Source organism: Caretta caretta, chromosome 5, assembly GCF_965140235.1.
Source record: "Caretta caretta isolate rCarCar2 chromosome 5, rCarCar1.hap1, whole genome shotgun sequence".
In the NCBI taxonomy this organism is placed as follows: Eukaryota; Metazoa; Chordata; order Testudines; family Cheloniidae; genus Caretta; species Caretta caretta.
In genome coordinates, this window is record NC_134210.1 from 131,139,641 (window position 1) to 131,162,915 (window position 23,275).

The 23,275-nt window shown below is 52.2% G+C and overlaps 1 protein-coding gene across 2 annotated transcripts in view; it reads right to left on the reverse strand.

The window, feature by feature from the left end:
* LOC125637303 (neuronal acetylcholine receptor subunit alpha-7-like) overlaps positions 1-23,275 on the reverse strand; it is a 125,488-nt gene that overhangs the window by 9,904 nt on the left and 92,309 nt on the right. For both annotated transcript variants that reach the window (XM_048851622.2, XM_048851623.2), the window contains one exon: positions 12,669-12,778. In XM_048851622.2, coding sequence (XP_048707579.2) covers positions 12,669-12,778 — 110 coding nt within the window. The remainder of the gene's footprint in view (positions 1-12,668; positions 12,779-23,275) is intronic.

Sequence of the window (23,275 nt, forward strand, 5' to 3'; positions counted from 1 at the left end):
GCTAATTAAGCCATGTGTCTTTTGTGCTGCCCCTGTGCAGGTCATTAGCCTGCCCCTGGTTCACCAGCTGTCAATTCCTTTGAAGCAAAAGGTGGAAATAACCCCACAATGAGGAACTGAGAGGAGTTAAAATGTGCAGAACCCTCGGTGCAGTGGGGAGGAAGATGAATGAGCAGTAGGGAATCCAATGAGATTCGCCTTGCAGAAAACAGTTTCAGGTAAGCAATTTCCTCTTCTCTGCAGAAAACCATCTTAATAGATTCACATTCTTACCGAGAAAAAAGGCTGCAGGGCTATCTCTGGAAGAAAAATTTAACCCAGACTGCAACAGGCATGGAGAAAAAACAGGGCCGATGTGCCGGGAATCACAGTGGCCAAAACTTTTGTATTTGAGAGACTTAAAGAGTTAAACTCCTTCTCATCCTCCTGGTGACGTCCTCCTCAGTACAACTGCAGCACTCCTGCCTTTTCACTCTAGGTCTAGCCCTGTCCCTCCCACCCCATCTCTTCTTACGTGGGTCTCTCTCTTTCCTGGCCTGGCACATATCCATTCAAATGATGTTTTCTTCAATAGTCACGTAGGCTCTACTGCAATGCAAATAATCATTACGGGCCTCAGTTTGCTAGGTGCTGTACATAGGCAGAGATAGTGCCTGCCATGAAGAACTTACAGTCTAAATAGATAAAACAGAGAGGTGACGTGACTTGCTCAAGGGCATACAGCAGAGCAGCGGCAGAGCAGGGAGCAGAACCCAGACTTGCTGGATCTCCAGCTAGTGCCCAATCCACAAGCCAGTCTCTCTCTTCATGAATAGCCGACCCAGGAACATCCGTCACGCACACCTTCCTAGTACACGGCTGGAAGGAAACACAGATTCTTCATTTACTGCTCCAGCCGTGGGTGAGGAGCACTGCCCCCCTAGATGTGGGAGGAGGGGCTGGCTCCAGGTATCCTGAAAGCTCTGCCTTTAGCATATTCCCAGGCAGTCTTCAAATCAAAAGGGGTCTGTGACGGGGTTGGGACTCACCACCGCAGCGCCTCCTGCTGGCTCGTCACGGAATTAGCTCAGACCAGTGTGGAGCACCCTCCACTGGTGGTGTCCCGTCCGTCTCTCGCCCTTTCTTGACGCCTGGACCCACGCTGCTCCTTTCTTGGGGCGTCCTCTTCAAGACACTTCCCTCCGGCAGTGCCCCCTAGTCCTTGTTCACCCCCTTACGGGGGGGAGGGGGGCGGCTGTGTGTTTATCAGCAGTCTTTCACTTCGCCCAGCCCCAGCGGCCAAGCACACCCCAAAGTCTAACCCCTTTTGCCAGGGCTCTGGTGCAGTCCACTATCGCCATGTCCAACGGCTGGGTGTATGTGCACCCAGAGACCCTTTGGCGGCAGCCTTCCTGCCTTCCTTCTCTCCCCTTCTCCGCCTCTCTCCCTGGGTCGCTTCTCCTTCATGCCCTTTGCACCAGCCCAGCCCAGCCCTTCCCTTCCCTTGGGGCCTGCAGCCTGGCAGATACCGGGCTGGAGTTCCTTCTGCTCCCCTCGCCTGCCCCGCACTGCACTGTCCCTGGTGCTAGTCCTCTCGCACAGGAGACAGACCTTCACCCTCTGAAGGCCTGGGAGAGACCCCCTGCTCCCTTCCTGGGCAGCCTTTATATAGGGCTGAGCCTGGCCCTGATTGACTATCTCTTACTCAGCCTCTGATTGGCTCCCTAGCAGGCCTTCTCTGATTGGCCGCCCACCCGCACAGCCCCTCTGGCCTCCTGGAACCCCCTCTAGTATAGGAGTGGGGCAGCCACCCCACTACACACCCTCCCCCTTAAGAATGCTCGGGGGGGGGAGAAATCCCCTAGCGCCCTTGTGCTCCTCGCAGCTGGGCCCTCAGGGAATCTCTTTCCTATTGCAGGCTCTCCTCCAACTGGAGCAACCTGCTTCCCTCTTCCATGGTCTAGATCCCCACTGTAGACTGCTCCAGTCCTACGTGGGTTTCCTTCTCAGTTTGGGTCCCCCTCCGCCCCCGTGGCCCTCCTGTCACTAGGGTGGGTTCCCTGGTTAAGGTGGGGCCTCTCTGCCCCAGCTCCCTTCTCTCTGGGGGTCTCGGGCTGCACTACCCCTTTCTGGCGGCTAGTCCCAGACTGAGCCTGTTTTTCTGGCACTCCCTCTTTCTGCCTCAGGGGGCCGTGTCTCCTTATGTGGCCCTTGGTGTGGCAGGGGAAGCACTCCCAGTGCCTTCCTGCTGCCCCAGCCCTAAGACTGCTTGTTTTCACCCTAGCCCTTCACTTAGGGTTAACCCAGGCCGTGTGAGCCTTATCAGGGCACTCCCTCTAAATCTTCTTCCCCTTATAGGATAGTGTGGCACAGTGGCCAGAGTTCATCTATCTCCTCTGAGGTAAGAGAGGGGGTCAAAGAACTATGCCATCACAAAAAAAGGGGGGGAGGGGTTAGAGACCCCCGGTAGGGGAGACCGGGCCCACCCTCCTTCACCGGGCTCCAGCCCAGGGCCCTGTCATTGAGGGCGTGATCCACCCCGGCTCAGTGGGGAATCCTACTGCAACACGCTGCCCTCAGAGTGGTGGGAGATACCACTCCCTTCCCTTTCCTGGGTCACTTCCTACCAGTTCTCCCAACATAGCAGTCCCTGTGGCATCAGGGCTGTCAGGTTCCTCAGCCCCTGGGGCTCCCCGGGGTTCCCACAGCTGCCAGTCTCTAGTCCCACTTCCTGGCCCATCGGCTCCCTCCTGTACAAGTGGCCACTGCTCCTGGGCTGGAGCCTCTGCTGGGTGTCCTCCTTCCTCAGCCGCCCGCCCTGACTGAGCAGCTCTGCAGGCTTTTGTACTTGACTCTCGGTTGGAGCATGCCCAGCAGAGCCTTAGGGGCATGGCTTCTTCTGCCAGCAGGGAAGGGTTGACCGTCTCCTTCCCAGTGCTGGGCCTGTCCGCCTTGTCACACACCCTCCCCCTTAGAATGACGGTAGGGGTTTCCCCTGCCCTGTCCCCTTCCTCGTCCTTCTCTTCTCCCATCCAGGAGAAAAAGTCTGCATTTTTGTGGGCCTTACCTAGCCTGTGCAGTACTTGAAAGGAATAGGGCTGGAGGCACAAATACCACCTTATAATTTGGTCATTCGTTTCTTTCATGCTTTTAATCCAGCGGAGAGGGGCGTGATCAGTCACTAAGAAGAAGTGATTCCCCAGCAAGTAGTACCGCAGTGCGTCGACTGACCACTTAACTGTGAGGGCCTTCCACTCTATGGTAGAGTAGTGCGTCTCGCGTGGAAAGAGCTTCCAGCTGAGGTATAAAATGGGGTGGTCTTCCCCCTCTACCTCTTGCGACACTACAGCTCCTGTCCCTACTCCAGACGCATCTGTCTGGAGAATGAAAGGCTTCGTAAAGTCGGGTTGGGTTAACACAGGCTCCCTGGTCAGTTGTTCTCGGAGCACATGGAAGGCGTTCTCACATTCCTCCGTCCATTGGATCTTCTGGGGCTGGGTTTTCTTTATTAGGTCCGTCAAGGGGGCAGCCAGTGTTGAGAAATTAGGGATAAACCGCCGATAATACCCCGCCAACCCTAAGAACTGTCGTACCTGTTTTTTGGATTTAGGGGTGGAGTAGTCCCTCAAAGCCTGTACCTTATCAACCATGGGGCATAATTTCCCTCGCCCTACCGTATAGCCTAAATAAGTCACCTCCCGCTGTCCTAAATGGCATTTGGCTGGATTCGCCATGAGGCCTGCGTCATCCAGGGCTTGTAGTACCTTGGTTAGGTGCTGCATATGGTATCACCAGTTGGAGCTATAAACGACAATATCCTCAACACACAAAAAAGAAGCTTAGAAGAAGTGGAAGTTTGGACAAATGACCAGGGAAGAGTATAAAAATATTGCTCGGGCATGCAGGAGTGAAATCAGGAAGGCCAAATCACACCTGGAGTTGCAGCTAGCAAGAGATGTTAAGAGTAACAAGGATTTCTTCAGGTATGTTAGCAACAAGAAGAAAGTCAAGGAAAGTGTGGGCCCCTTACTGAATGAGGGAGGCAACCTAGTGACAGAGGATGTGGAAAAAGCTAATGTACTCAATGCTTTTTTTGCCTCTGTCTTCACGAACAAGGTCAACTCCCAGACTGCTGCACTGGGCAGCACAGCATGGGGAGGAGGTGACCATCCCTCTGTGGAGAAAGAAGTGGTTCGGGACTGTTTAGAAAAGCTGGACGAGCACAAGTCCATGGGGCCGGATGCGCCGCATCCGAGAGTGCTAAAGGAGTTGGCGGCTGTGATTGCAGAGCCATTGGCCATTATCTTTGAAAACTCATGGCGATCGGGAGAAGTCCCGGACGACTGGAAAAAGGCTAATGTAGTGCCCATCTTTAAAAAAGGGAAGAAGGAGGATCCTGGGAACTAAAGGCCAGCCAGCCTCACCTCAGTCCCTAGAAAAATTATGGAGCAGGTCCTCAAGGAATCAATTCTGAAGCACTTAGAGGAGAGGAAAGTGATCAGGAAGAGTCAGCATGGATTCACCAAGGGCAAGTCATGCCTGACTAATCTAATTGCCTTCTATGACGAGATAACTGGCTCTGTGGATGAAGGGAAAGCAGTGGACGTGTTGTTCCTTGACTTTAGCAAAGCTTTTGACACTGTCTCTCACAGTATTCTTGCCAGCAAGTTAAAGAAGTATGGGTTGGATGAATGGACTATAAGGTGGATAGAAAGCTGGCTAGATTGTCGGGCTCAATGGGTAGTGATCAATGGCTCCATGTTTAGTTGGCAGCCAGTATCAAGTGGAGTGCCCCAAGGGTCGGTCCTCGGGCCGGTTTTGTTCAATATCTTCATTAATGATCTGGAGGATGGTGTGGATTGCACCCTCAGCAAGTTTGCAGATGACACTAAACTGGGAGGATAGGTAGATACGCTGGAGGGTAGGGATAGGATACAGAGGGCCCTAGACAAATTAGAGGATTGGGCCAAAAGAAATCTGATGAGGTTCAACAAGGACAAGTGCAGAGTCCTGCACTTAGGATGGAAGAATCCCATACACCGCTACAGACTAGCGACCAAATGGCTAGGCAGCAGTTCTGCGGAAAAGGACCTAGGGGTTACAGTGGACGAGAAGCTGGATATGAGTCAACAGTGTGCCCTTGTTGCCAAGAAGGCCAATGGCATTTTGGGATGTATATGTAGGGGCATTGCCAGCAGATCGAGGGATGTGATCGTTCCCCTCTATTCGACATTGGTGAGGCCTCATCTGGAGTACTGTGTCCAGTTTTGGGCCCCACACTACGAGAAGGATGTGGAAAAATTGGAAAGAGTCCAGCGGAGGGCAACAAAAATGATTAGGGGACTGGAGCAATTGACTTATGAGGAGAGTCTGAGGGAACTGGGATTGTTTAACCTGCGGAAGAGAAGAATGAGAGGGGATTTGATAGCTGCTTTCAACTACCTGAAAGGGGGTTCCAAAGAGCATGGATCTAGACTGTTCTCAGTGGTAGCTGATGACAGAACAAGGAGTAATGGTCTCAAGTTGCAGTGCGGGAGGTTTAGGTTGGATATTAGGAAAAACTTTTTCACTAGGAGGGTGGTGAAACACTGGAATGCGTTACCTAGGGAGGAGGTGGAATCTCCTTCCTTAGATATTTTTAAGGTCAGGCTTGACAAAGCCCTGGCTGGGATGATTTAATTGGGGATTGGTCCTGCTTTGAGCAGGGGGTTGGACTAGATGACCTCCTGAGGTCCCTTCCAACCCTAATATTCTATGATTCTATGATCAATGTATGCTGCGGCATACAAACTGTGGGGGCTCAGTACCTGGTTTATGAGTCACTGGAATGTAGCCGCAGCATCATGCAACCCGAAGGGCATCACTGTAAACTGAAAAAGGCCCAATGGCGTAGGAAAGACTGTCTTTGCTCGTGAGGTAGGTGTCAGAGGGATCTGCCAATACCCCTTGGTTAAATCCAGGGTGGAGATAAATTCTGCCTGTCCTAGTCTTTCCAGTAACTCATCCACCCATGGCATGGGGTAGGCGTCAAAGTGAGAGATGGCATTCACTTTGCAAAAGTCTATGCAAAATCTTACTGAACCGTCTGGTTTGGGGATCAGCACTATGGGACTTCTCCAGTCACTCCTCGATTCTTCCACCACCCCCAGGGTTAACATCGATTCCAACTCCCTCCGCACAGTCTCCCACATTTTCTTAGGGAGCGGGCGGTGGTTCTCTCTCACCTTTTGGCCGGGGATAGTGCGATATGGTGGCTGATCACCATTGTCTTCCCTGGTTGAGCGGACAGTACCATGGGGAATGCGGCTACCACCTGCCGTATCTGTTCTCATTGTGTAGGGTTGAGCTCCTGGCCAGTGTCTACCCTGCCCGGCTCCTTGTATTCACTGGATAAGGGCCCAAGCTTGGGCTCTGGGGGGTATGGGGCAATCATAAAACCCTCTCGGACCTTCCACGCCTTCAGCAGGTTCACGTGGTATATTTGGGTGTCCCTTCATCATCCGGACATCCGGATCTCGTAATCAATGGGCCCCACCCACCGAACCACCTCGAATGGTCCCTGCCACTTGGCTAATAATTTAGACTCAGAGGATGGCAGCAACAGCAGAACTCGGTCCCCCGGTTCGAAGTTCCTCATCTTCATCCCTCGATTGTACTGGATCTGCTGGTTGTGTTGTGCTTGTAACAGGTTCTCCCTGGCTCAGGTGCCTAGTTCCCGAAGCCATTCCCTCAAATGGAGGATATGCTGGACCGAACTTTTGACCTGGGTCTCTTGTTCGTTCCAGGTTTCTTTCAAGAGGTCCAAAATCCCCCGGGGTTGTCTCCCGTAGAGGAGCTCGAATGGGGAGAACCCTGTGGAAGCTTGTGGCACCTCACGTATGGCAAAGAGGAGTGCTGGCAAGTACTTGTCCCACTGATGGGGGTCGTCCCCCATGAATTTCTGCAGAATTGCCTTCAGGGTCGCATTAAAGTGTTCTACCAATCTGTCCATCTGGGGATGGTAGACAGAGGTCTTAAGGGCCCGGATGTTCAGGGGTCTGCAGAGCTCTGCCATCAGCTTGGAGGTTACATTAGTCCCCTGGTCTGTCAGTATCTCTCGTGGCAAGCCCACCCGGGAAAATATCTGTAATAGCTCATTGGCGATGACGGGGGCCGTAGTTGTTCGTAAGGGTACTGCCTCTGGATACCTAGTTGCATAGTCTACTACGACCAGGATGTATCTATGTCCCAAGCTACTTTTCTCCAGGGGCCCCACCAGGTGCAAAAGGGGTGCCAATCACTGGTAGAAGCACCAGGGGGGCTCTGGGTACCCCCTTTGGGCCGGCCTTCTGGCACTCTGGGCAAGAGGCACAGTAATCCCGGACCTCTTGGTGTATGCCTGGCTAGAAAAAAACGTTCTCAAGTTGTAGGAAAGTCTTTTCTTGCCCCAAATGTCCTGCCCAGGGGACCGCGTGGGCCAGGTGGAGCAGTGCTCATCGGAAACTTCGGTGGACCAACAATTGGCACACCTCAGCTCGTGTCTCTGGCTCCTGGACCACTTGATAAAGTAAGTCGTTGTAGATTTCAAAATGGGGGCCTTGGGGCCGATATTGCTGAGGATGGGTCTTCCCGTCCCAGCTGACCGCTTGCTCCCAGGCTCGACTAAGGCTGGAGTCCCCTCTCTGTTCCTCCAGGAAATCTCCATCAACCTCCAGCCACCTCGTCTCTTCTCCTGTCGGACCGTCGGTCGGGGTTTGGCTCCCTTCAGTTACTTCGGGCCCTCTCGGTGTCCTTTCCAAGGGGTCTTGTGCCCCGGGTTGGCCCAACAAACCATGCCTCCCATAGCAGGCTCTCTTCCTCTTCACGGGCTGTCCGCTCCAACCCCGCATAAGACCGGCAAAACCAGGCCAGTTGCAACCCAAGACCACGGGGTATGCTAATCTAGGGGCCACCCCCACTAAGCAATGTGCCTCTCATTGGGTTACCTCCAGTTGTACCCAGACGGTGGGATAAGCCTTCACGTCCCCATGTATACATTGTAACTGTATCGGGGCCCCAGCGGGAAGGGAGTCCTCTACCAGTCCCGTGTGAATGACAGTCTGGCTGCACCCTGAGTCAACCAATGCGAAGGTTGGGGTTCCCTCCACTCGCACCGGGATCACCACCTTCGCCAGCCCGTCCTTCCGGGCTTGTCGGTCTGCCATCAGGACCTGTCCATAATTACACTCCATGTAGGGGCACTCTCTCCTGAAATGCCCCCTTTGTCCGCACTGGTAGCATCTATTGTGATTCCCCTCTGAGGGTAGGGTGCCTTGCAGTAGGCTTGACTCCCCAGACGGGTCCTCTTGGTCTCGGCGCAGGCATGCTGCCGAGGGGCCCCGGGGCTTGGGGTTTGTTGGAGACCCCAACTGCCGGATGGGCAAATGGGGACCTCCCCCACCGGTCATATGCACCGCTCCCTCTGGGGGTCAGACTCCCCCTCCTGAAGTCCTTGTCTTAAGACCAGCTCGCTCTTCTGGCTCTGCTGCCATGAAGTCTTCGACGAGGGACGTAGCCTCTGCGAGGGACTTTGGCTGGTGTCGCTGCACCGACTCCTTCCCCCCGGCGGGAAGGATCCAGAGGAACTGTTCCAGTGCCACAGCCTCGGCCACCTGGCAACTAGTATGGCAATCAGGCTCTAGCCACCTCCAACAGAGGTCACGGACCTTCTGGGCTACGGCCCGTGGTCTGGCCCCGGGCAGATATTTCTCTTGACGCAACCTCTGTCGATACGTCTCTGGACTGATGCCCATCTGGTCTAGGATGGCAGCCTTAACCTTCTCATATTGCAGCATCTCCTGTGGGTCCAGATTGCGGTAAGCAGCCTGCGTGGGTCCCGTTAAATACGGGGCGAGAATAGTGGCCCAATGCTCGAGGGGCTACTGACTGGCCGTAGCTACCCATTCAAAAATTACTAAGAAGGCTTTGGGGTCGTCCCCTGGCCCCATCTTCGTCAGCCGCACCGGTAGTCCCCCCGCAGCCCTCCCCTGGCCCTCCTCCAGCTGGGTTGGGGGAGGACTGGCTGCCGTTTTCAACAAGGTCACCACCTGTTGAAAGAGTCGATCTTGACTCGCTTGCTGCTGGGCGGCTAACTCCCGAACCAGCTGTTGCCGGGATTCTTGTTGCTTTGCTCCCTGCAGTTGCTACTGTGCCGCCAGTTGCTGTAACAGCTGCGTCTGCTGTTGCTGCTGGTTTTCCAGCAGCCATTTTAGGAGCTTATCCGTCTCCGTCTTGTACATGTGGGTCCTTCTAGCAGGTCCTGGTCATTGCCCACATTCTCCACCACTTGTGACGGGGTTGGGACTCACCACCGCAGCGCCACCTGCTGACTCGTCAGGGAATTAGCTCAGACCAGTGTGGAGCGTCCTCCACTGGTGGTGTCCTGTCCGTCTCTCGCCCTCTCTTGGCGCCTGGACCCACGTTGCTCCCTTCTTGCGGCGTCCTCTTCAAGACACTGCCCTCCGGCAGTGCCCCCTAGTCCTCGTTGACCCCCTTACGGAGTAGGGGGGTGTTTATCAGCAGTCTTTCACTTCGCCCAGTCCCAGCGGCCAACCACACCCCAAAGTCTAACCCCTTTTGCCAGGGCTCTGGTGCAGTCCACTATTGCCACGTCCAATGGCTGGGTGTATGTGCAAGGGGGAAGTGGGCGGGACCCAGGCCCGCCCTCTACTCTGGGTCCCGACCCAGGGACCCTTTGGCGGCAGCCTTCCTGCCCTCCTTCTCTCCCCTTGTCTCTCCCCTTGTCCGCCTCTCTCCCTGGGTTGCTTCTCCTTCATGCCCTTTGCACCGGCCCGGCCCTTCCCTTCCCTCGGGATTAGTTGACCTTCCTGTAACTAGGTAGAGCCCTCATCACAGCCAGCACTAGTGTGAACAGTGGAAGTGTCTGTGCTGCTAGAACAAGCCTAAATGCAGTTTGCCCTGAGATACTGGTGCAAGGTCAGCCCTGTGTGTACTGGAAGCTCTGCAGCAGAGCGGGTGGGTCCCAGCTCCGATGTACCCAGAACGTTCATGATGCTGAGAGTTCTGATCAGCTCTGGCTGGGGCTTTGTTGCTCCAAGGCCGATGCAGGGATAGGAGATTCCAACACAGCAATCTGCTGGAAGGAGAACCTCATTCTGTGATGTCCTGCAGCCTCCAAATATTCCCTCTCTGCACTCTGGGTGCGGGGCTCCCAAAGCTGAGTGACCAGAAGCCACGTCTGATCACTTCCACTGAGGGAAGAGTTCTCCATGAGTTGCCTGGTCCCCACAAAGATAATGCCTCAGTTGAGGGGCTGGTTTCATGCACCACTAGTTAAGGCTTATGATAAGGCCTGCTAAGTTATTAAAGCTTCACAGTGTGCCAACCATGCCAACGCAGGAAATTTAGCTGACCAAAATAGGGTCTCCACTCTGGCTCCTCTGTGGCTGAAACTGCTGTAGCTTTGCTGGGTAGCTTCATCTCACACTTAGCAGAATGATCAGAGGGTGTCTTGATGGGACTGATGAGTGATTAGAACCCCTGGAAGGTCAGGAGGGTCCAGAGACTGGTAAGCACATTCCACAAGGCAGCCAACCAAAGTTCTTATTAAGGCAGAATATGCAGGAGTCACACCTGGGCTGCTAGGGCCATGGTGCAACTGCTCTTGGCACATGGATTCATGGGTGGGATGGTTCTCTTTAACGCTCTCTTAGAGCATTGTAACTGGATGATGATGATCATTCAGAATTCATTGGCTGTGCTGTCTGGAAGGTAAAACAATTATTTTAAATGTCATGAAAGTTGCACTAAGAAATCATTACTAGCATGCCCAGCTACTGGATTTTCCACTGTTTGCTTTAAACTTGCATCAACACCCTGGAGTATTTTTAGAGCAGATGAAATGGGATGTGAAATTGGATACTGGGCAGTTTCCCCCTCCCGCCACCCAAATCTGTTGTGTGTTTCGTCTCTAACACCAGGTGACATTGATGGGTTGTGTGACATTTTTCTATCTTGTCAGAGACAATGAACTAAGTGTCAGAGGCTGCTGCACCCTATAAAGTCTCCCCATGAGAAACAGTGAGAGAAAAACTGTGTTTTGTTTTGGTTTTGGGGTTTTTACTTGAACATCTGAAGAGCGTATATTGCTCCTGAAAGGCCCCAGCCTGTCTGATTAGCTGGAACTGGTGGGCAGAGCCCAGCAAAGTGAGGAAACACGGCCCCCTCAGAAGAGGGAGGGCCACAGCACCAGGACTTAATCTACTACCAGGGAGGTACAAACAGGAATTGGGGTGCAGGTCACAGGACCAAAATGAGAGATCTAGAGGGGACCACTGAACACAGAACTGAGGACAACGCCCCCTGCTCTTCAGAGAAGTCAGTGGCCACCGCCCAGAGGAACTCTGCCCATATGCATGAGTGTAGCAGTAAAAGGAAACGACCACCTGCAGTCACAGACTTCCCCCGACCCGTCAAGCTCCCCCTCCTAGACTGATGGATGGCCATCTTGGCCAATGCTAGGAGGAGATTGCAAGGGTCTGGTCTTAAGACTGTGACATGCCTGCAGGCTGAAATCCTTCATATAGCCACAGAACAAGCCCAGGGCACCAGCCATACAATCACCAGCCCTGACCTGCTGGTGGGGAAGAGGTAGCTCAGGCTTCCGCTTCCATTCAGTGCAGAGAGGCATCACCAGAGATGTCACAATGCTGATGAGCTCATCTCTCCAGCGTGTTGTGTCAGGACTACCCTCAATCCCAAGCTGGGGCAGGGAGAGCGTTCCTCAGCTGTGCCAGGGCAGCTCTCATGTTCCGCACAACATGGGGCCTGCCTCCGCAGCTCAGACTGGGATTTAGCCTCCCAGCTACAAAAGAAGCTCTCCCGATGAAGACTGGCTGAGTTGAACCTGAGGCATTGGGTTGGCCCAGGACAGATCTCCCAGCAGGTGAGTCTAGAAGTGTCCTGAATGTACTTAGATGGTGTCAATGGAAGTGGCTGTTCTGGTTGTAACAGCTGTTCTGGTTCTAGTCTCCTCTGCTCACTCACCCTATTGAGTGAGTGGGGGTGGGCTGAGAGAGATGTGATCACGGTCTAGCTGGGCTTACCCCAACTGCCATGTCCGAATAAGAGAGCAATGGGGGTTCCAGTTGGTAAGCTGGCCCAGTTCATACAGTGCCAGGAACCAACGGGAAAATTCGGGAGGCAGATCCAGGTTCAGATTCGGAACCTCTGTGCTGCCACTTGCTCTGTGCTGACTGAAATGGGGCTCCTGGAGCGTAAACACAACAACAAAAGGATCCGTGGTGGCTGAGACGTGTTTGTGTTTTGTGCTTTGAAAACCGTAAAGCTTTTCTGTGCCAGTGGGTCAGAGAGCAGTAGGGGTCCTTGGGGCTGGCAATAGCAAAGTGGGCACCATTAAGAAGAGCAGCTTTGGTTTGCCAGGCTGTTTGACTTTCCCATGTTATCGGAACAGTAAATGGCACAAACTCCAGTGGGAAGCCTAATAACCAGGGTGCCTTTTGAATGGTCACCCAGATTCTGGGTGTGTGGGGTTTTTTTCTACGTGACGCAGCCAGCATGGTGATATCACACCTGTTCTGTTCAATCACAATTATTTAGCTGATTACAACAAGTTGTGGTCCCATCAGTTCAATATCAAGAAGAATCATTTATTTCCTGTTACTGCATATGTCCATGTTGAAGCCACTTACCCAGTGGGGCATTTTTCCCGCTTGTGGATCGTGATGATGAAACTGAAGAACCAGGACCGTTACCACCACCGAGAGACCAACAATGACCATGATGCTAGCGAAATATTGAGCTGCAATTAAAAAATAACAAAGGAGAGGTGGGTTTGATTAGAAATGACAGGGTGAAATCTGCAGTCCTGATTGTGGTCCTGTGCCGCCCCCATGTGAGAGAGTGAGCTTCCCCTCCAGGCTGAAAAACACTGTTGAGCCCCTGCAAAGAAATGCCAGGCATGGGCCCTGTAAGCAACTCATCATCAGAAAAAGGGGCCCTGTGAATGCAGGCGTTCCTGCAGCCCCTGACTAATTAAATTGTAATGGCACTTACGCAAAGGACAAGGGCTATACGTTTCTAGAATTCTATCAAATACAGTATGTCTTTGCATAAGAAAACTATATTAAGGGCTAGATTTGCAACAAGCCCTGAAACGAGGCAGCATGTAGTTGCACTGCTCCAGGAGCAGGGGCCAGGTTGTGACTGAGATGTCGTCTGGTCCTTAGGTCCCCATCTTGGTCCGTGGAGGAGCTAATCTGTGCCAGCTCTCCATCTCCCTGTCCCTGCCATGCCACCACATGTGCACAGGGGCGGCATGTTTGTATAATTTTTGGTGGTGCCCAGAATGGGTCCCGCCTTGTAAGCCGATATATATTTTTAAAAATAATGTAAAAATGTGAGGGCTCTGGGCTGGGGCTGGGGTTGAGGGGTTTGGGGTGTGGGAGGGGCTCTGGGATAGGGCAGAGTGTTGGGGTGCGGGAGGGTGAGGGCTCTAGCTGAGGGGTGTGGGAGGGGCTCAGGGCTAGGGTAGAGGGTTGAGGTGCGGGGCTGAGGGATGTGGGGTGGGGTGCAGCCAGGGATGAAGGATTCAGAGTGCAGGAGAGGACTCAGGGCTGGGGCAGAGGGTTGGGGTTCGGGGGAGAGGTGAGGGATCTGGCTGGGGGTGCGGGCTCTAGGGTGGGGCAGGGCGGGGGATGAGAAGTTTGGGGTGCAGGCAGGCTGCTCCAGGGCTGGGGCCAGAGAGGAGCACTGTCCCCAGCCCTTTCCCCACTGGCAACAGCGAGCTCCCTTTCCCCCACAGCAGCATTGCCCAATGCTTGGGGGAGGAGCCAACGTTCTGCCCAGCTGTGCAGGAGGGGGGTGGCAGCCCCGAGGTACAGGAAGTCTATGCAGGGGAATAATAATGAGGCACCTTATGTCCACTCATTCCTCTACACTGGTCATTAAGCAGGTCACAGTCAAGCCCTAAAATAAGCGAAGTACCTGACTCCAGCAAAGTACCTGGAGGAACTTCAGCTTTGAGGCTCTCTGTCCACTGCTGTCTGTGTCAGGGTATTGCAAACCAGCTCAGCAATGTATGAATGCTTTGATATCCTATGCACTATCCCATGATAGACGGGAGCTGGGGAGTTTATGGATGGGTGAAACTTGTGCCAGTCAGGACTTCGGAGAGTTAATGTTGTTTCATACACTGGGCTGGAAAGTGAGCAATATGATTGTGCATATAGCAGATTAGTTGACTGATAAAAGGAGATGTGCGCAGCCTACTCATGCTGCACTCTGAATGCATAGCTTTTGTCTTTGTATATGATCAAAGGGACACAGACCAACAGCCTTCTCAGTAGGGTTACCGTATGTCCGTATTTTCCTGGACATGTCTGGCTTTTTGGTTCTTAAATCACCGTCCGCGAGGAATTTTTAAATATCTAAAAACGTCCGGGATTTTGTCATTATTATTTTTCCCCAAAGAAGAATTAATCATTCAAGAAAGAAAGTGAATGTTGATTACTCTAGAGAGTGTCCGCTTTTTCCCCCTAGCTCTCAGTGCTTGCGCCGTGAAACAGCTGTTTCGCATGGCTGGGAGGGAGTGGGGAAGAGGGGGAACGCAGCGCGCTAAGGAGAGGAGGCGGAGCCGGGGCGGGGATTTGGGGAAGGGGTCCAATGGGGCAGGGAGGGGGCGGAGTTGGGGCGGGGACTTTGGGAAAGGGGTTGGAATGGGGGTGGGGAAGAGGTGGAGTTGGGGTGGGCCCAGGGGTGCGAGCAAATTCCCCCTGCCCTATGGATTGTCCTCTTTTTTGAGTGTTCAAATATGGTAACCCTATTCTCAGCAGTGTAGTCATTGCCAATGCAAGATAACTGCCAATAGGGATGCCTGATTTGACAGCCTTTAGTAGTGGAGGAAGTATGACTCATTCTGTCATGTCGAGCATAGTGCTGAAAGCAGAAACTGCAGGCCAACCCTGCAACACACCATGATCATTTCTGTGCAGCTTTCACCTCAAAATCAAGCCCCTGTGCCCACTGATTAAAGGAGGTCTCTGGTGTCTCTCCATAACCAACACACTAGCCAGATAGGAAACCTATAACAAAGAAGCAAGGTGACAAGAGAGGAAGGATGATGCAGTAGTTAGGGCATCAGAGTAGGACTAGAGACTCTGGTTCAATTCTTTGCTCCACCATAGACCCCTGTGGGAAATTGAGCCCTGGTCCCACCTGAAAGGTATGTTGTTAGGATAAATATATTAAAGATTGTATGGCATTCAGATACAACAGTAATGGAGGCCTTATTAAAGGTGGAAAAACTTGATGGAATATTTTGTGATATTGGACTTTTGAAAGGAGATCCAGTACAACTAACCTTAAGAGACAACGCTGCAGCTAGCCAAGGGAAAATGCATTTTCCGCCTATCCCAAATCAAGTTTTAGGGCAGACAATAAACAGAGATGGAATCCGTCCTAGCCCTGAGAAAGCCAAAGCAATTTGAGAAGACCTGGATCAAGTACCACTAAGGCCTGGTCTACAGTACGCGGTTATTTTGGAATTAGCTGAGTTATCTCGAAATAAAACTGGTTCCATCCACACGACCAAACCAGTTTTTTCAATTTAAAGGGCTCCTTATTCCGATTTCTGTACTCCACCTCGGCAAATGGAGTAGCTCTAAAACTGAGATCGCAGTTCTGGGTTACAGGTACTGTGGACACAATTTGACGATATTGACTTCCGGGAGCTATCTCAGAATGCTCCCTTGTGACCGCTCTGGACAACACTTTGAACTCCAATGCACTAGCCAGGAAGGCAGTAAAAGCCCTGGGAACTTTTGAATTTCCTGTTTGGTCACCATCAGCACAGGTGACCATCAGCACAGTCCATCATCACAGGCGACCACGCAGTCCCGGATTCACAGAAAGTTCCAGCATGGTCCGAACGGGAGGTACTGGATCTCATTGCATGTTGGGAAGACAAATCTGTTATGGCAGAACTACGTTCCAAAAAAGAGAATGCAAATACGTACGCTGAAGTCTCCAGGGCCATGACGGAAAGAGGCTACTCCAAGGACACAGAACAGCGTCGTACAAAAATCAAGGAGCTCAGGCAAGCGTACCAAAAAGCAAGGGAGGTGAACAGGTGCTCTGGGTCACAGCCCCATACATGCCGTTTCTATCATGAGCTGCATGCAATTATGGGGGGTGATGACACCACTACCCCACCACTGTCCATGGACACCTGCAAGGGGGGAGTAGCATGGAGTGAGGATGATGAGTTTTTGGAGGACAAAGAGGAGGAGGAGGACAGTGCACAGGCAGCAAGTGGGGAATCTGTTTTTTCCCCCAGCCAAGAACTATTCTTAATGCTGGAGCCAATAGTCTCCCCCTTCTCTCAAAGCATGCTCCCGGACCATGACCCTGGAGAAGGCACTTCTGGTGAGTGAGAGCTTGATCGGAGCCACACGGTGGGGGTTGGGGGGAAACCCAGCCGCGCTGGGCAGTTCACGTTTAGTTTAAAGGCCTCATCACTGCTCTGAGCCTCATGGGAGCCCTGCAGTCTGTGTGTGTTGGGGGGGGGAAGGGTGTTGTGTGAAGCGATCATCCCAGAGAGCCCACAGGCTGCCTGCAAGCTGAATTCTGTTGCCCGGCCACGTGTGGTGGCTTACTCACACCAAAGTGGCAGGCACTTCAGTATAAGAGGCAAAATGAGACCTTGTACAGAAACAACATGTGCTGAGTACTATGAATTGCCTGTTTCACTGAGAAACAGTGCCTCCTTTGTTCTCTAAAATGTATCTTTTAAAATACTACCCTCTCTTTTTCTCTTTCCGAAGCAGGTGCAAATGTTTCAACGTGGGCCCTATCTACTCTGTCCCAGAGGCCGGTCCAGATTAGAAGGCGGAAAAAACGAACTCGGGATGACATGTTCGCTGAGCTCATACAGTCCTCCTGCACTGATAGGGCCCAGCTGAATGTGTCGAGGCAAACAATTTCGGAGTCCCGTAAAGCGTTAAATGAACACAAAGAGAGGAGGGACGCGCACAATGAGAGCAGGCAGGATGCTATGGTCAAGCTCATGGGGGAGCAAACTGACATGCTCCACTGTATGGTGGATCTAATGCGGAAAAGACAGCAAGACCACAGACTGCCGCTGCAGCCCCTGTATAACCGCCCTCCCTCCTCCCCAAGTTCCATATCGTCCTCATCCAGATGCCCAAGAACACGGGGAGGGGGAAGGCTATGGGGACCTACACAGTCAACCCCAGAGGATTGCACAAGCAGCAGAAAGCTGGCATATCCTAAATTTTGATTTGGTTTCTGGATTTGTCCTTCCCTCCTCCTCCACGCCCCAACCCAATACCCCCCCTCCTCCATCTAGGTTCTGATTTCTCTTAATGTTTTGTGCAACAAATAATAAAGAACAGTTTTTAAACAATTGTGACTTTATTTCCTTTCATATATATATATAGGGTGTAGGTAACTTTAAGAGAAACAAACACAACTCTCATACCATACCCCGGCCAGTCATGAACCTGGCTTTCAAAGCTTCTCTGATGTGCAGTGCACCCTGCTGCACTCTTCTAATCACCCTGTTGTCTGGCTGTGTGAAACTGGCTGCCAGGCGAGTTGCCTCAACCTCCCATCCTGCCATAAACCTCACAGATATTACTCTCACAGATATTGTGGAGCACGCAACAAGCAGCAATTACAATTGGAATATTGCTTGTGCTGAGATCTAACCGAGTCAGTAAACTGCGCCAGCGCGCTTTCAAATCTCCAAACGCACATTCTACCACCATTCTGCACTTGCTCAGCCTATAGTTGAACTGCTCATGGGGGAGCGGCGGCGAACAGCAGAGCAGCTCACAGCAGGAGTTTGCCTGGGACTGCTGAGTGGCGGCGAACCAGCTGAGCAGCGGGGGACAGCAGAGCATCTCACAGCAGGAGTTTGCCTGGGACTGGGAAGCCTGGCTGTTTAAAAATAGCCAGAGCTTCGCGAACCAGCTGAGCGGCGGCGAACCAGCTGAGCAGCGGGGGACAGCAGAGCAGCTCACAGCAGGAGTTTGCCTGGGACTGGGAAGCCTGGCTGTTTAAAAATAGCCAGAGCTTCGCGAACCAGCTGAGTGGCGGCGAACCAGCTGAGCAGCGGGGGACAGCAGAGCAGCTCACAGCAGGAGTTTGCCTGGGAGTTCGCCTGGAGTGAGCCCAGTGAGGCTTACGTCTTGCAAACTGCTCTGAGGAAGCTCGTAGTAGGAAGGTGATATGGAAGGGGGGGGGTTCAGCTGTTGTGACCTGCACTGGATGTGCCATGTTTGTCTTTCTTCCACAGGACAGAAGCGACTTTGTCTGTACAAAGTGCAAGCTGGTCTCCATATTGGAAGAGAAGATTGAAGGTCTGGAGCAGCAGATAACGACCCTGCGTTGCATACGAGAAACTGAGGATTTTCTGGACAAAACTCAGGATAGGCTTCTAGGGGCACAAAGCTCTAAAGATATAGAGCAGGTCGCACAGAGGAGCCAAGAGGCCAGTGAAGAAGCTTGGCAACATGTGACCTCCAGAAGAGGTAAGCGGAATGTCCGGGTTCCAGTAACACAGACACAGGTAACTAACCGCTTTCATGTTCTCTCCGCAGGTACCATTGCGGAGAGTGGACCAGATGATATGTCTGGGGCGAGAAAGCAGAAGGAGACTCCGCTGGTTGGAAGGCATGAGATGCGATGTCCTGAGGTTGGGGGTTCCACGACCACCACTCCCAAGAGGAGAAGGCGGGTGGTGGTGGTCGGGGACTCTCTCCTCCGGGGGACTGAGTCATCTATCTGCCGCCCTGACCGGGAAAACCGAGAAGTCTGCTGCTTGCCGGGGGCTAAGATTCGCGATGTGACGGAGAGACTGCCGAGACTCATCAAGCCCTCGGATCGCTACCCCTTCCTGCTTCTCCACGTGGGCACCAATGATACTGCCAAGAATGACCTTGAGCGGATCACTGCGGACTACGTGGCTCTGGGAAGAAGGATAAAGGAGTTGGAGGCGCAAGTGGTGTTCTCGTCCATCCTCCCCATGGAAGGAAAAGGCCTGGGTAGGGACCGTCGAATCATGGAAGTCAACGAATGGCTACGCAGGTGGTGTCGGAGAGAAGGCTTTGGATTCTTTGACCATGGGATGGTGTTCCATGAAGGAGGAGTGCTGGGCAGAGACGGGCTCCATCTTACGAAGAGAGGGAAGAGCATCTTTGCCAGCAGGCTGGCTAACCTAGTGAGGAGGGCTTTAAACTAGGTTCACCGGGGGAAGGAGACCAAAGCCCTGAGGTAAGTGGGAAAGCGGGATACCGGGAGGAAGCACAGGCAGGAATGTCTGTGAGGGGAGGGCTCCTGCCTCATACTGAGAATGAGGGGCGATCAGCAGGTTATATCAAGTGCTTATATACAAATGCACAAAGCCTTGGAAACAAGCAGGGAGAACTGGAGGTCCTGGTGATGTCAAGGAACTATGACATGATTGGAATAACAGAGACTTGGTGGGATAACTCACATGACTGGAGTACTGTCATGGATGGTTATAAACTGTTCAGGAAGGACAGGCAGGGCAGAAAAGGTGGGGGAGTAGCACTGTATGTAAGGGAGCAGTATGACTGCTCAGAGCTCCGGTACGAAACTGTAGTAAAACCTGAGTGTCTCTGGATTAAGTTTAGAAGTGTGTGCAACAAGAATGATGTAGTGGTGGGAGTCTGCTATTGACCACCGGACCAGGGGGATGAGGTAGATGAGGCTTTCTTCCGGCAGCTCACGGAAGCTACTAGATCGCATGCCCTGATTCTCATGGGTGACTTTAATTTTCCTGATATCTGCTGGGAGAGCAATACAGCGGTGCATAGACAATCCAGAAAGTTTTTGGAAAGCGTAGGGGACAATTTCCTGGCGCAAGTGCTAGAGGAGCCAACTAGGGGGGGCGCTTTTCTTGACCTGCTGCTCACAAACCGGGTAGAATTAGTGGGGGAAGCAAAAGTGGACGGGAATCTGGGAGGCAGTGACCATGAGTTGGTTGAGTTCAGGATCCTGATGCAGGGAAGAAAGGTAAGCAGCAGGATACGGACCCTGGACTTCAGGAAAGCAGACTTCGACTCCCTCAGGGAACGGATGGCCAGGATCCCCTGGGGGACTAACTTGAAGGGGAAAGGAGTCCAGGAGAGCTGGCTGTATTTCAAGGAATCCCTGTTGAGGTTACAGGGACAAACCATCCCAATGAGTCGAAAGAATAGTAAATATGGCAGGCGACCAGCTTGGCTTAATGGTGAAATCCTAGCGGATCTTAAACATAAAAAAGAAGCTTACAAGAAGTGGAAGGTTGGACATATGACTAGGGAAGAGTATAAAAATATTGCTCGGGCATGTAGGAATGAAATCAGGAGGGCCAAATCGCACCTGGAGCTGCAGCTAGCCAGAGATGTCAAGAGTAACAAGAAGGGTTTTTTCAGGTATGTTGGCAACAAGAAGAAAGCCAAGGAAAGTGTGGGCCCCTTACTGAATGAGGGAGGCAACCTAGTGACAGAGGATGTGGAAAAAGCTAATGTACTCAATGCTTTTTTTGCCTCTGTTTTCACTAACAAGGTCAGCTCCCAGACTGCTACGCTGGGCATCACAAAATGGGGAAGAGATGGCCAGCCCTCTGTGGAGATAGAGGTGATTAGGGACTATTTAGAAAAGCTGGACGTGCACAAGTCCATGGGGCTGGACGAGTTGCATCCGAGAGTGCTGAAGGAATTGGCGGCTGTGATTGCAGAGCCATTGGCCATTATCTTTGAAAACTCGTGGCGAACCGGGGAAGTCCCGGATGACTGGAAAAAGGCTAATGTAGTGCCAATCTTTAAAAAAGGGAAGAAGGAGGATCCTGGGAACTACAGGCCAGTCAGCCTCACCTCAGTCCCTGGAAAAATCATGGAGCAGGTCCTCAAAGAATCAATCCTGAAGCACTTGCATGAGAGGAAAGTGATCAGGAACAGCCAGCATGGATTCACCAAGGGAAGGTCATGCCTGACTAATCTAATCGCCTTTTATGATGAGATTACTGGTTCTGTGGATGAAGGGAAAGCAGTGGATGTATTGTTTCTTGACTTTAGCAAAGCTTTTGACACGGTCTCCCACAGTATTCTTGTCAGCAAGTTAAGGAAGTATGGGCTGGAAGAATGCACTATAAGGTGGGTAGAAAGCTGGCTAGATTGTCGGGCTCAACGGGTAGTGATCAATGGCTCCATGTCTAGTTGGCAGCCGGTATCAAGTGGAGTGCCCCAAGGGTCGGTCCTGGGGCCGGTTTTGTTCAATATCTTCATAAATGATCTGGAGGATGGAGTGGATTGCACTCTCAGCAAATTTGCGGATGATACTAAACTGGGAGGAGTGGTAGATACGCTGGAGGGTAGGGATAGGATACAGAAGGACCTAGACAAATTGGAGGATTGGGCCAAAAGAAATCTGATGAGGTTCAATAAGGATAAGTGCAGGGTCCTGCACTTAGGATGGAAGAATCCAATGCACCGCTACAGACTAGCGACCGAATGGCTAGGCAGCAGTTCTGCGGAAAAGGACCTAGGGGTGACAGTGGGCGAGAAGCTGGATATGAGTCAGCAGTGTGCCCTTGTTGCCAAGAAGGCCAATGGCATTTTGGGATGTATAAGTAGGGGCATAGCGAGCAGATCGAGGGACGTGATAGTTCCCCTCTATTCGACATTGGTGAGGCCTCATCTGGAGTACTGTGTCCAGTTTTGGGCCCCACACTACAAGAAGGATGTGGATAAATTGGAGAGGGTCCAGCGAAGGGCAACAAAAATGATTAGGGGTCTGGAACACATGACTTATGAGGAGAGGCTGAGGGAGCTGGGATTGTTTAGCCTGCAGAAGAGAAGAATGAGGGGGGATTTGATAGCTGCTTTCAACTACCTGAAAGGGGGTTCCAAAGAGGATGGCTCTAGACTGTTCTCAATGGTAGCAGATGACAGAACAAGGAGTAATGGTCTCAAGTTGCAGTGCGGGAGGTTTAGATTGGATATTAGGAAAAACTTTTTCACTAAGAGGGTGGTGAAACACTGGAATGCGTTACCTAGGGAGGTGGTAGAATCTCCTTCCTTAGAGGTTTTTAAGGTCAGGCTTGACAAAGCCCTGGCTGGGATGATTTAACTGGGAATTGGTCCTGCTTCGAGCAGGGGGTTGGACTAGATGACCTTCAGGGGTCCCTTCCAACCCTGATATTCTATGATTCTATGATTCTATGCTCCTTACTACTGTCCAGGGTGCCTGTGTACGGCTTCATGAGCCAGGGCATTAAGGGGTAGGCTGGGTCCCCAAGGATAACTGTAGGCATTTCAACATCCCCAACAGTAATTTTCTGGTCTGAGAAGTAAGTTCCTTCCTGCAGCTGTTCAAACAGACCAGAGTTCCTGAAGATGAGTGTCCTGCACCTTTCCTGGCCATCCCACGTTGATGTCAGTGAAACATCCCTTGTGATCCACCAGTGCTTGCAGCACCATGGAAAAGTACCCCTTGCGGTTTATTCACTGGCCACCCCGGTGTTCCGGGGCCCAGATAGGGATATACGTTCCATCTATCGCCCTGCGGCAGTTAGGGAACCCCAGCACATTAAAGCCATCCACAATGGTCTGCACATTTCCCAAAGTCACTACTCTTGATAGCAGCTGGTCAATGATTGCATTGGCTACTTGCAGCACAGCAGCCCCCACAGTAGATTTCCCCACTCCAAACTGATTCCTAACTGACCGGTAGCTGTCGGGCATTGCAAGCTTCCACAGGGCTATGGCCAATCACTTCTCAACTGTGAGGGCTGCTCTCATTTTGGTGTCTTTGCACTTCAGGACAGGGGATAGCAAGTCAAAAAGTTCCATGAAAGTGGCCCTACGCATACGAAAGTTTCTCAGCCACTGGGAATCATCCCATACCTGCAACACTATGCGGTCCCACCAGTCTGTGCTTGTTTCTCGGGCCCAGAATCGGCTTTCCACGGCATGAACCTGGCCCAACAGCACCATGATCTCCCAATCGCCACATGCCATGCTGTTTGTGTCCATGTCATCATCACTATAGTAATGGCGCTGTCGTCGATTCCTCGCCCGGGTTTGCAGGTACTGCACATACTGCTGGATAATGCACGAGGTATTTACAATGGTCAAAACTGCAGCGGAGATCTGATCGGGCTCCATGGCTATGGCGTCTGCATGGGTAATCCTGGAAAAAGGGCGCGAAATGTAGGAGAGCAGAGTGGCAGCGGAAGAGGTGCTGTTTGGTTCACGGTAGCCGAACAAAG